At 39.2% G+C, this 13,444-nt stretch overlaps 1 protein-coding gene across 5 annotated transcripts in view; it reads left to right on the top strand.

Moving 5' to 3' along the window:
- Positions 1-12,071, top strand: part of ASB7 (ankyrin repeat and SOCS box containing 7) — a 43,160-nt gene extending 31,089 nt beyond the window's left edge. For all 5 annotated transcript variants that reach the window (XM_035131370.2, XM_035131368.2, XM_035131365.2 and 2 more), the window contains one exon: positions 5,532-12,071. In XM_035131370.2, the coding sequence (XP_034987261.1) occupies positions 5,532-5,671 (140 nt within the window). In that variant the 3' untranslated portion in view covers positions 5,672-12,071. The remainder of the gene's footprint in view (positions 1-5,531) is intronic.
- Positions 12,072-13,444: the final 1,373 nt, after the last annotated feature.

The raw sequence follows: 13,444 nt of genomic DNA, 5'->3' as shown, positions 1-13,444 counted from the left end.
ACACATTTGGAATAATGTTCTCCATAGATTCTGTGCTTTGTGGGTGTGGGGTGGGAGGAGAAATGTTTCTTACGGGGGGCTATGATCTCACATTCCTTTTGAGAAACCAATTAAAACATTTTTGAAAGAAGAATAGTGGTGGGTAGAGGGGAGAAGTCTGCTCTTTTCCAATTATATTGCATTTTAGGTTGTTACTTTTTTGTGGGGTTGGGGGTGGAACAAAAACAAAAAGACAAAGCACTTCTTTGCCTTCACTGGAAAGTTGGGTCTTTGTGGGCATCCAAATGATCAGTGCAAAATTTTGCAGTGATGGAAAGTTCTTTTTAATCTAGGCTAAGTATAAGAAATGTTATACTGGAGAAAGAACCTCATTGTTTCTGGTCTCAAACTATCATTTAAAACCAGGCTTTGGTATGCATTTGAAATGGAAGGTTAAACACTAGCTTTCTCCCATTGAGGTAACTCTTCTGGGAGAGAGAAAATTTTCTTTTATAAAGCTCTGTTATATCATTGGCCACAAGAATCTAAAGCAAGCTGCAGGAGGTAGATTTTTTTGGCAAGTAGGGCAATTTTTTTTTATGGACACTCTTGCGCAACTAAAATGATCTCACCAATCAGCAATCAATCAAGGAGAACAAAAGAAGGAGAAATATACCAGGATATGAAGGTACATAATTGCTCTGATTTTGGTACTCTTGATTCATTCATATTTCAATTTTAGACCAGTATTTCAATTTTAGACCAATTTTAGACCAGTGGGTGGCGCTGTGGTCTAAACCACGGAGCCTAGGGTTTGCCAATCAGAAGGTCGGCGGTTTGAATCCCCGCAACGGGGTGAGCTCCCGTTGTTCGGTCCCTGCTCCTGCCAACCTAGCAGTTCGAAAGCACTTCAAAGTGCAAGTCGATAAATAGGTACCACTCCAGCGGGAAGGTAAACAGCATTTCCGTGTGCTTCTTTGGTTCGCCAGAAGCGGCTTAGTCATGCTGGCCACATGACCCAGAAGCTGTCTGCGGACAAACGCCAGCTCTCTCGGCCTATAGAGCAAGATTAGTGCCACAACTCCAGAATCGCCCACAACTGGACCTAATGGACCTTTACCTTTATCTTTTGACAATGATGGTTTTATTCCTCGTATAGACTGCAGACAGAAAACCAAATTGTGTGCTTCTGGTTTTCCAGCCTGGCCTAAATATGTATATTTAGGCCAGGCTGGAAAACTTTACAAAAAGTTGTTAGGGATGGGAGCTTTTGGCTCTTTAGAAACTTTGTGGTCTAGTAACTTCTATAGACTTCAAATTGCCATATATTACAAGTCTCAGGATAATATTAAAGGTGCTGGGTAACTGAATCTCAAAGGCACTATGAACTTATTAATGACTGACTTTAAGACTCTAATTAAAATATTTAGGTCTTTGGGCTGTTGTCTTAGTCTTGTGCCTGCCTTCCTGTTTGTGATGGAGTTTTTTCTCATTGGTTTTTTTTTTTACTTTCCCATTACCGTATCTGCTTCATTAAAGCAACAAACAACCCACCCACCCCCAGATACTTCAAATGATAACTATAACATGTCTGTGCTTGCTGTCAGATGAAATATGCTGGAAAATACACTGTTAACATATACCTGCTAGACTGTTCACTCGTAGGAATCAGCTTCTTTCTGGAGAAAGGCCAGATTTGTTTAACAAAGCATGAGAAGTTAGCGTTTTTTAAAGGGTTCCCCTAAGCAGTTCTTAAATTGCTGAGGTTTCAACTCTCACTGTCCTTTCCCACAAAAGAAAAATGTTCAAAGGTGGCTGCCATTCAGATTATTTTAAAAATGCTTCTTGTGGTAACATAATATGCAAACTTACTTTTAAAGTCAAGTGAAGCTTATGGTTGTAACTCATTCGTATACTTTATTTATAAAGACTGCAGAATAATATCAAAACCACTTAATGGAAAAGTCACAACACAGTTGTTTTCTGTGTTCTGGAATCTCTTGGTTTTTTTCTATGATGAGTGAATATGCAGGCTGAGGGGTGACTCATAAGGTCATTTTTAGCTGTGCATCGTGGCCCCATTACATGCATAAAGAAAGCAGTGCTCAGATTGGTGTCCCAGTGCTTTCAGGAAGGAATTTTCTACATGGAAGTAATGTTTGTATAGAGAATTGGGGTTCCTTGGGAAGAGTCTTGGGACGCGGGTGGCGTTGTGGGTTAAACCACAGAGCCTAGAGCTTGCCGATCAGAAGGTCGGCGGTTCGAATCCCCGTGACAAGGTGAGCTCCCTGCTCCTGCCAACCTCCGTGCTCTGCTCTGGTTTGCCAGAAGTGGCTTAGTCATGCTGGCCACATGACCCGGAAGCTGTACACTGGCTCCCTAGGCCAGTAAGCGAGATGAGCGCTGCAACCCCAGAGTCGTCCGCGACTGGGCCTAATGGTCAGGGGTCCCCTTTACCCTTTACCATAGCTCAGAGGAAGAGCATCTCTTTTACATATGGAAAGTCTTTTGTTGAATCCTTGGCAACTTGAGATTGGACTCAGAATGTTTCTAGTCTGAAACCTTAGAGAACAGCTGCTAGTCAATGTAGACAATACTGTACTGAACTTGATGGACTGGAGGTCTGTCTCTACATCAGGCAGCTTCCTATGTGCTAAGCCCAAATGCCCTCCTAAAGAGCCATTTTTTAACCAACCACATAAAATCAAAGTATTGGAGTCTGACAGATCACACTTGATAGGATGTTCCACATGGTGGGTGCCAGTTTGGAAAAGGCCTTGCTCATGATAGCTGCCCATTATGCCTCATGGGGTGAGAACTTTGGAATGAGGACTCATATGTTGAGGGCACGTTGAAAGGTACATATGGAATTCCCATATGTTCCCATATCTTTACATTGCAGTTATGCATAATCATTTAAAATCATAAGCTGATCACTTATTTCAATCTAAAACTCCCCATAATCATAAATTATTGAATATATCAAATATTTTAATCTCAAACCATTTTTCAGCTTGAGCACATCCTAATGCTCTTTGCTAATGCACTTGAGGAACACTATCCCCAAAATCATTCTCTCTTTGAACTAAACTATCTAATGAACTAAACACCAATGTACTTTGTTCATTGGTGTTTTTAATCTACTTTTTTGACACTCTTAGATTTCTCAGTATATTCTTTCAATTCTTTATCTGTGTGTCTATCTTCTGACAGTTTGAATTCCTTCATTAAAGTTTTTCCCCCTTAACTCGAGAGACTATATTGGGATCTCTTACCCAATTAATTTTCTCAGGAATTTTTAGAGCCACATCCACAAAAGTATCAAATCAACTTTGAATCTTCACTCCCCAATATATTAGCAGGACAATCTTAACTATAAATCTTTCATTTCATCCATCCCACAGACAGAATCCGTATCATATCAATTTGTTTCAGAATTCTTTTTCAGATAATCATATTTCAATACCTCCCAGTCATATCTCACATAATATATATTGTGCATCTCCTGTATACAAGAAAATTGTAGAAAATGAAGTGCATAATGTTGCATCAATACTGGACAGTTTGTAAACTATAAACATTTTTCAGCTAAATACTATATTTCCCTTTCCCTTACATACTATAATATATATTGCAACAAATCCATATAAAAAAAGAACATTCAAATTCCAAATCCTTATTAGTTGAGAAAATAACAGTCACAAAATCAAATTGGAATTTAGTATGTAGTAATGTTTTCGATATGCATTTCCGAATAGGTTCATGGTAATATTGGTTAACATTCCAAATAGTCAGAATTCTCAGACTTTGCTGAACAGTGTTATGAAATGGTCGCACCTTTTGATGATCTAAGTCACTTGTACTGGTGAGGTGGCCTCCAGCCATATACAGGTGTACAAAATACACACCTGGACGTGAGTCGCTGTGGCTGGTCTGTGTTGGAAATGGAACTTGTTAGCTGCCCCCTCCCCACTGGAAAAGGTGGCTCACCTGACAGCAGCTGCAGTTTTTGGAGTACCCAGCTTGACAGTTCTCAGCTTCTCTGTCTTTGAAGTAGTATTGCATTCACCTGAACTTGAGCCCTTGGGATAGAGTGGGTTATAAATGTTTGCTTAAATCAGGCTTATTAACTGTTGCCTGTACCAAAGGAACAGACAGCTGCTGTCTATACATCTAGAATAAAACTTGCTAATAAAAGCCTTCATTAAATTAGTTTGATACCATTGTATTTCTCTCTTTTTTGGCCATTAAATTTTTATTATTACTTTTTCAGATTTTAACAATTTGTACAATATGTAATGAACAGTTATACATTACTATATCACTTTTCCCATTCACTTTGATACCATTGTATTTCCGAATGTGCTGGCTTTGGAAGTCTTTTAATTATCATGTTTAATCTCCCTTTTAATCTTTCCAAACTTGGCAGAGGTTCTGCACTTAGTATTACCTCTTAATCATCATTAGATAGAGCTTGATTTGTTGCCTTCTTCACTTGTATTGCTTTTGCCTGATTACTAATAACATTTTACTGTGCCAAATGAAGGTTCACTGGTGTTGGTCTATAATCCTCCCCTCCCCTCCCTTTTTCATTCAAATGCAACCAAGAATGAGTAAGTTCTCTAGACACCAAGAGCCAATAGATGTGGCAACTGGTGCTTAACACTGGAAATGTCCATTGTTAGCACATTCCCAGGAAATGCTCTTCAGCTTATCAGGGGGAAATGTCAAGATGCTTAATAATCAGCTCTTAAGGAATTCTGCCCTAAGTGTGGATTGTCTGCCAACCCCCTTCAGGAGATCTGTTGCAGATTTGGATGTGAGATGTTTTTCTATAGACTACAGTCAATGTTCAACTTTTGATGTACACTTGTGAATCTTGATGCGACAATCTGATTCAAATGTTGTGAATGTCTGAACACTATTGAGATAATACTATTTGAAAGTTTCCTGAACTGTAGTTGTGGTTAGCAATCACTGTAGTATGTCCAGAAAAGGAGAAAATCTCAATCTCAATCTCAATCTCAATCTCTCTCTCTCTCCCTCTCCCCCCCCCCCCAATATTCATGAAATCTCTCTGGGATTTTCACCTGTAAATACCATAAATTTATGTGAATATAAAATCATGCACTAGTGGTTAAAAGCAAATTTCTATATGGTTAAGTTTGAGTTGGCAGTACTTTTTCCCCCTGTGCATCTCATTCTGCAGTTAGCTTAAACTTTGTTCTTGGGCAACTCTGGAAGGGAACAACTCAGTGTTAGAGCATAGTAATAGTTAGTTGGCATGCAAAAGGTTCAAGGTTCATTCTGGCATCCTAAAGGCTATTGGGTAGCAAGGTTGGGAAAGACTTCTGCTTGAGACCTGCTGCTAATTGTTTCTAACTTGGATAGTTTAGTTGAAACCTGACATTTAACTGAACACACACAAAACCAGTTTCTAGGTCTATACATTTAGCTGTTCTGCTTCATAGTGCTTGTGAGAGTTTCTGTTTGTTTGTTTCAGCTTTCAATTACCTTTTAATAATGGCATATTCTTTTTATCTCCTTTTCAGGGCAGCCACGGAACTTACAAGATCTATGCCGAATTAAAATCCGCCAGTGTATAGGCCTTCAAAACCTCAAACTACTTGATGAACTACCAATTGCCAAGGTTATGAAAGACTACTTAAAACACAAATTTGACGATATCTGACATTTTTGCAAAAACGTTGGACGATAAGCAAGATTAGTTTATACTCCAGATACCTTTCAAAGGCTGGTCACCTTGCACAACGTATATCCTATGCAATTTCTGATTTTTTTTTGTTTTTCCCGAGAAGTCAGAAGGCAGGTATACAATTTCTTTGGGAGGGGGGTGTTTTATACCAAATGCTAGGTCTTACTTTTTTGTTATTTCTTGGTCCAAGTTTACAAGATCCAAGCTCTCTACACAACTTTACGATTGTAGTTTGGTTTCCCCAACCCCCCTCCACAGGGGTGAGTATCTTATTTTTTTATTTTTAGAACACTTAAACTTTCAGCTTTGAAATGAAGACAGAATGTCAGTTTTTCAAAGGGATCCTTCCCCTACCCCAATGTAGCATGTGTAATACTGTGAGATGGCTGAGTGAATGCTAAACAAAGTAAAAGTGGGAGACTTAAGGGAGTAATCCACAACACACTACTGTTGTATAGCCTCTGTTCCATGGGGAATCCCAGGCAGGACCCTCTGAAATGAAGGATCTACATAGCAGCAGTGCTTACTGGATTAAGCCTACTAGCATTGCTCCCGTGCCAAGGACCAATATGGGTATCCGCTTCTTCCTCATAAGGAGTCCTGGCAATTGATTGGGTTCCATATGGTCACTATTTTCTACCCATAAGGTGCTTTTCTCAGAATCATGGCTCAGGCTTGTAACTAGGGTGTTCAGAGTTTACCATAAACACGATAGCCCTTTGGAAACATTGCCACCTTCATTGTTTTTTTCCTTCCCTTAAAAAATAAAATACAAGTTGGATCTTTAACATAATAATTGTAGTTCCGATGTCCATATGTCTTATCCTTCCTTTGATGCCAGTATGTTCGCTGCTGTTTGTAATTAGGTTTTACACTGCTCAGATGCCTCTGTGGTCTCTCTGTATTTCTTTTTTTATAAAAACATTAATGGAAAACTAATCCAATTTCAAAGCCGATGCATCCTGTTTCTCATATGCAATATTTTTTCCCCAATTTATATTTTCTCCATCACACATGTGACTCACACACATTCCTACCCTGGTCTCAATATGATGTTCCTTACTTATTGGAATTGCTGCTTGCTTATTGGGATATATATAGATATTTTTGTTACCCCTCCCAAATTTCAAAGGCATCTAGTTTGGACTGTTGTGGCTCACTTCTGAGCTCACTTCTTCTTCCCCACCCTTCATCCCCATGCAAGAGGCTAATCTGTAGTATTCTTAAAACCAGAATCTGGTCTAGCAATTGGGTTTCCATATTTTTAAAAGGGCTCCATAACCTGAAACCTGTTGTGTTTTCAGCTTGCTTGATGTTAATTAGGACTTTGGGCTGATTCACCAAACTCCTAATTTGCTCTTATGGGCTGTGATGTAAATACAGCATCTCAAAATACCTTCGCTGACAGGCAGATCTGTAAAATTTACCATAAATCTATAGGTCACAGATCTAAATGGGAACCTTGTATGAACGATTAAGTTCCATAAGTATGTTGAAGCATAAATAATTGGCCATACCCATGGAAAACTTAGCCGCGGCACCTGGACCTTTTTTCTTTTGAAGATTCTATATATAACCCCACTGTAATGAGACTTTCTCACTAGGAAGAGGATAAGCTTCTGAGCACAAATCTAAATCTGCAAGAACCCAGCCTGTGCTTTTTAGGCTGAAACTGGCACATGTTTAATTATGGCACAGGTTACTAGTCACACCTTGGGTAAAGCCTGCAGTTTGATAGGAGGTGAGATTACAAAGGAAATGAGTTTATAAAAGTTATCCTCTGTATGCCAGTGGCTTTAGCATCCTGAGCTTTGGAATTCCATCTGAGATTCAACATGGGGAACATTATTAGTTCTCTCTGCAGTTTGCAATCACTTTTCCACCACTCGTTTCTTGAAGGGGAACAGAAGTCAGTAATTTAGGATCAATAGAGCTATGTAATTGATGCAGCATTAATTTCCATTCTCATAAGCATCAATCCTGTTGCTGTCAATCAATTACAAGGAAATAAGGTGGCAAATGACAAATTTTTGCTCAGCAACCACTGACTTAGAGTGCAAGGTATATCCTCCCAACACACATACCTCCCCCTCTCCCTTGTCACGATTCTACTTTAGAGGGATGTATGTTGTTGTTGTTTTTTTAAAAAAAGGAATTTCAATGGCCATCTAGTACCTCATTCTATTCTATTCTGTTTCGTTTGCCCTTAATTGGAACAGCATTCAAGCTACGTATGCTTCATCAGATGGTCTTTAGTGAATACAAGGGTTTCGCAAGTCTGGACAACAAGGTCCCTGTTTCTTGTGATAAGGAGCTAGGAGCAACTTGTCTGTTTTGATCTTCAAGGAAATGTTCACAAAAGCCTCCCAATCTCTTCTAATTTTTAATTTTTATGTTCTTTGGTATCCTAAGGCCCCAATCCAGTTTACTGGCGATTCAGGCTTTGATCAGTTTCGTTGACTTTCTTAAAGTGATGGTGCATTCTTACCAGCCTAGTAGTCTTTACTGGTTCAGGGATCAATTGTAAGGTGAATTTTATTCTGTCTTGCTGCTGTGACTTCAAAAAATATATATAAAGTGTATTGCTGATAACAAAAGTGCTATTTAATGAAATGTATAATTCCATTTATTTATTTGTTTGAGGTTTGTTTTCACGTCTCTCCCCTTGCCCCAATGTTTTAAGAATTGACACACTTTGAATGAAGTACATCCTAGGCCATATAGTAAAATTCCCTTAACCCTACTGTGTTATCCATTATTTCAGTAAAGCCATTTTACTAGCTGAAGGCAAAGTGGGGAGGGGTAACCTTGGGTCCCAGTTCCTAAGAAAATCAAGCCTTTGACTTATTAACTGGGTAGTTGGTTGTCTTTCTTTTTAATGTACAGGAGATTCCATAGCATATGCACCATGTTGAATTGGGGTCAAAGGGCAGAATGTGCATTGTGCATATCTCCATGCAAGCCCAACTGGATGAGGGGTTATACAGCCTGAAAGATTGGTACCTCTTTGAGCAAACATAACTTCTTTTTGAGAAGAGATTCAGAGTGAAATGATGTTGATGTATTTTGATTTTACCACTAAAAGATGATGGAAGCTTTCCATTAAATGTTTTGGCTTAAATTCCAAAAAAGAAAAAAGATAAGAGCATTTATCCCACTTCTTTAATATTTAACATTTTTATATATCTTTTTTTAAAAAAACAAAACAAAACACAAATTGGCAAACACACCAAAGAAATGGACAAGATGAAGATCATTAGCAAACCACAAACCTCATTCTTTTAAAAACAAAACCAGAGTTTTGTAAATATTTCTGTTTATAAATGTACAGCAGAGTAAGAGTCTGTTTTTTAGATTATTTAATTAGCATATTTCTAATCTATTTACAATATTAGAGACCATATTTGTAAATTCCCAAGGCTTCTGTTTCATTTTTCATTTTTGGCTTATTTCATTATTCATATTAGGAACAATCTGCCCTCATAGGGACAGCATGAAGACACAGCATTTTGTATTTGTTGGTTTTTGGTACTTCATACACACAAAGATGCCCAGTGTAGGAGTAACTGTGGCTCCCTGCAAGTGTTGGTTTGCAAATTAGAAACCAGCTACATGAACAAGTTTTTCCTTCTCTAAGCACAAAATCTCTTCCACCACCCCCATTCATTTTAATGCTATATCTGCACCAGTGCTAACCAGGATTCCCCTTGTCTATGTCAAATCCTGGTTAAGATGGCAACCTTATTTTAGCATTAACCACAATGCAGGTGCAATGTTTAAACCATAGTTAAAGCTGACACTGGACAACGAGAAGGAAATAATCCTTGATAGAGAAGGAGTGAGAAGGACCCACATTCCTTAAGCAAAGCCATGTTTACAAATCATGGCTTACCTTACAGAGAGCCAGCATTTCGTTTGCACCAGCCTCAAGTGATTGAGAATACAGTCCACTGGGAACGTTGCCTACAGAAGCACACTTGAAGCAAATTGGTGATTCTTGTCTGTGGCAAGCTCCGGTTCCTCTCAGCGGAGCATGAGATGGAGACCTTTGCTGTGGATTTTATGTCAGGTTTTAATGAAGGGTGGGCTAATGAAACCTGAAATCCCAGTCTAACTCAATATGGTCAGTGTGTTGCAAACTTCACTGTCAGAAGGATGATGTACCATTTTGCCCACCATTCTTATCTTCCATGCTGTTCTTTCTGTGTTAGCAGCATCATAACGTATTTTGTTCTTCCTTTTGTAATGTAAGGTTTTGCGTTGGGTCATTTTGAATTAAAATAATTACCAAATTCTTTTAAATCTGCTCCATTTCTTTCTTTTTTTAAAAAAAACATTCGAAAGTTTTCTTTATATTGCAATAGTTGGGGAGGATTACCTCAGTAGCTGTATTCTGTAAATATTGTACTTGAAGCATGGCCATCAATTTCTGGGCTTAGATCTTTCCCTGGCTGTTGAAATTGTGTACTTCTTAGACCTGGAATTTAGTGATAGTCTCAGGAAAAAAACTAGGATGGATGGATTTAAACCATAGTAATTTATATCAGCAATTTAAATTACCAAGAAGAAAGTCTATGTCAAGTAATCAATTAAATTCCAAATTCTCCATTTATTATTAGATGCTCCCTAATTAAAATTGCACACCAAGGTTCCTGTTACCATAAAAAATGGAAAACTTTCAGAGGGTACACTATACATTTCCTAAGTATGGTCTAAAAGAAATGCTTATTTTTAGATTAGATTTACTCTCTGTTAATGGGAAGAACTGGATGACCGTAGCACTGTTACAGTACTGTATCACAGTAAATGTATTTAATGAAAATAAACACATGTGGGGTATATAACTGCCCTGCCCACACACACACACACACCACTGCAAAACATCAATCTCATTCAGACACAAGGACAGGTGGAGACAGACCATGAGATGGAAGGTAAATTTCAATGGTTTAGGGCTGATACTTGGTTATAAATTGGGGTGAGGGGAGTCTGTATCCCAAGTGCAGCCTCAGGGACATGCTCAGCTGTCCTGCAACCCTCCATCACAGCAATTAGGCTTGGAATAGGTACCCCATTGAAGCAAAAGGGAGACTGTTATTCAAGCCAAATTGCTTCCAGAGTGGGGGGATCTTTGTGTATATTGCAGCTGGGGTAGGATGTATAAATGTAATATCCTGCAGTCTCTGTGAGGATCTCCCCTTTCTCCTAGCAATTAGAACTGGGGAAACCTCAAATGCTTTTTCAAGTCTAATATGGGGGGGGGAGCTATGGGGTGTGTGATAAGTTGTGAAGTGTATGAATGGAAGTGTGTGTTATATGTGTATGAGAGTAGGTTGCCCCACCCACACTGGCCCTTCCCACTGTTGGTATGTGACCTCTTTCAGAAGGTTAGCAATGAGATAATCATAAATATTTACCGGGCTAATTGGAGTTTGGCATGAAATAAGAGTAAAATTTCACATGGTGATCAATCACTGGGCTAACTTGCTGGTCCCTGGTCCAGATAACAAGCCATATATTCATGAACTATTGGAATGTATAATGACTGATGATTATGATTTATCCCTAGTTTACTAATAAAAGTAGCATCTCATAAGTGGGTCATCATAGGTTTGCATTAAGTGCACATTGCATTTAACATCAATTTATTCAGGAAACAAACTTATAACTGAATCTTTTAAAAAGAAATCTGGTTTATTTGTCCACCCTGTACAAAAGTGAGAATTGACTCGGGAACCGTATATAGACACATCTGGTATCATAAAACCTGTTCTTCTGCAAAATGTCATGTCCTAGCAGGGAGCTTTCTGTATCCCATGGCAATGCTTTAGCAATGATGAACCATTTTTGTTTGTATCTTAAGAATCTGAAAGAGCCAGCTATGCTTCTCCCAGTGGCAGATAGAAAGTTTGCATTTAGCCCAGAAATGGAAAACATGTGGCTCTCCAGATGTTGTTGGACTCGCAACTCTCATCAGCCCCAGCAAGCCTTGCCCACTGATCACAGATTATGGGAGCTGTAGGGCCACAGGTTTCCCATCCCCTAGTCGTAGGAGTGTTGATATTGACTGACAAACGGTGATCCCCTCTTCTACAGCTTTTGGCCTGGACAAAGAGTGGCCTGGGAAGGTTTGCTGCCCTGGTCAAAGAGCATACGAGTGCTGCTTTTGATGCAGCAGGTGCTCTGTCATTCTGACAGAACCATTGTGGGTGGGCAGGGGAGGAATCATAGGCTTCAAGTTGGGCATCCTTGATTGGCCTTGATACCATTAATTAACACCTGTCCTGTCCTGGACTACCAAAAGGTGAGGTGCTGTTTTGCTTTGTCTCAAATGTCCTACGTCCCTTCTTCCTGCTTGCACTTGATCTAGCACTTGTTACACACACAAACACACACACACACACACACCCTCTATCTTCACTTGAGTTTTCTGCATTAATTCTAAAACAACGCTGATCTCAGCTCCACCATTGTTCCAACTTCTCTCTGACATCTTTGTTGACTCTGTTAGCATAAGCAAGAGGATATTGTTGCCTCTTCCCATTCATACTTGAAACACACTTAAGAGTTTCTAATGTGGTTTCTGTTCCCATCTCTCCCCCTGCCCACCACATAGGATATGTTGGGCTCTGACATCAAGTTAACAGTAGAATGCAGAGGATTTAATACTACCACAAGGCCAGCTTCACCTAGTAGTTCGTTTTTTTAATTAAAAAAAAATGCATACCTCAAGTGGACAATGTGCTACCCTAAGGCTGCTTGTTGGGCTTGGCTTAATTTCAACAGCTCTCTGCAAATGATTACCATATTTTTCCATGTATAAGACGCCCCCTAATTTTTGACATTATATTTAAGGAAAAGAACCTAGTCTTATACACAGAAAAATGCAGTAGTTCAAACATCTAGTACATGGACAGGGAACATCTTTCAGGACCAAGGACTGCATGGGCCCACTTGACAGTCCACCTATCAGTCACATGATTGACTGGTAAGTGAGACAAATTACCTGTCCAAGTGGGTCAGCAAGGTGTGTCCATATAAAGATCCCTGGAGAAACCCATAGTGACTCTAAAAACCATGCTCTAAAACAGAGTTTCCCAAACTTGGCTCCCCAGCTGTTTTTGGACTACAACTCCCATCATCCTTAGCTAGCAGGGCCGGTAGTCTGAGATGATGGGAATTGTAATCCAAAACAGCTGGAGATCCAAGTTTGGAAAATCCTGCTCTAAAAGTTGAAACTGTTATGTCAGTAATCCAGAATTCTCTGGGACAAGTAGCGTGCACTGAATATCTTTTAACAGCATCCAACTGGAAAGCAAAGCAAAATACTTAAAGTGAGGATGGACAGAGAGACAGAGGAATTGTGCTGAAGCGAGCTGTACAAATTTACTCTTGCCAGGTTTCAAGAGTTTTTCCCCTTCCATTGGCAGTGCTTTTGGTGAATATGGACTGCTAAACTGTATTGGGCTAAAAACTATGTCCCAGTTTATGTATAATGTTTCCTGTGTCTGCAGAATAATTAATGGTGCATGTTATTGTTTACAGAAATTATTCTCTGCAAGCTGTTGGTGAAAAGAAATTTATACAGGGCATAGCGCATTCTTTCCATAAATATGTTTGTCTAGGAGCATTGGCCTTATATGGAGTCATCTAGCTTAGTATTTTCCATGATGACTGACAGTAGCTTTCTGGGGTTTCAGGCAGGGATCTCTTCCAGCCCTCCCTGGAGATTGAATTTATCAATTTATC

This window comes from Zootoca vivipara, chromosome 14, assembly GCF_963506605.1.
Source record: "Zootoca vivipara chromosome 14, rZooViv1.1, whole genome shotgun sequence".
Lineage (NCBI taxonomy): Eukaryota > Metazoa > Chordata > Lepidosauria > Squamata > Lacertidae > Zootoca > Zootoca vivipara.
This window is presented reverse-complemented; position numbering and strand designations above follow the sequence as displayed.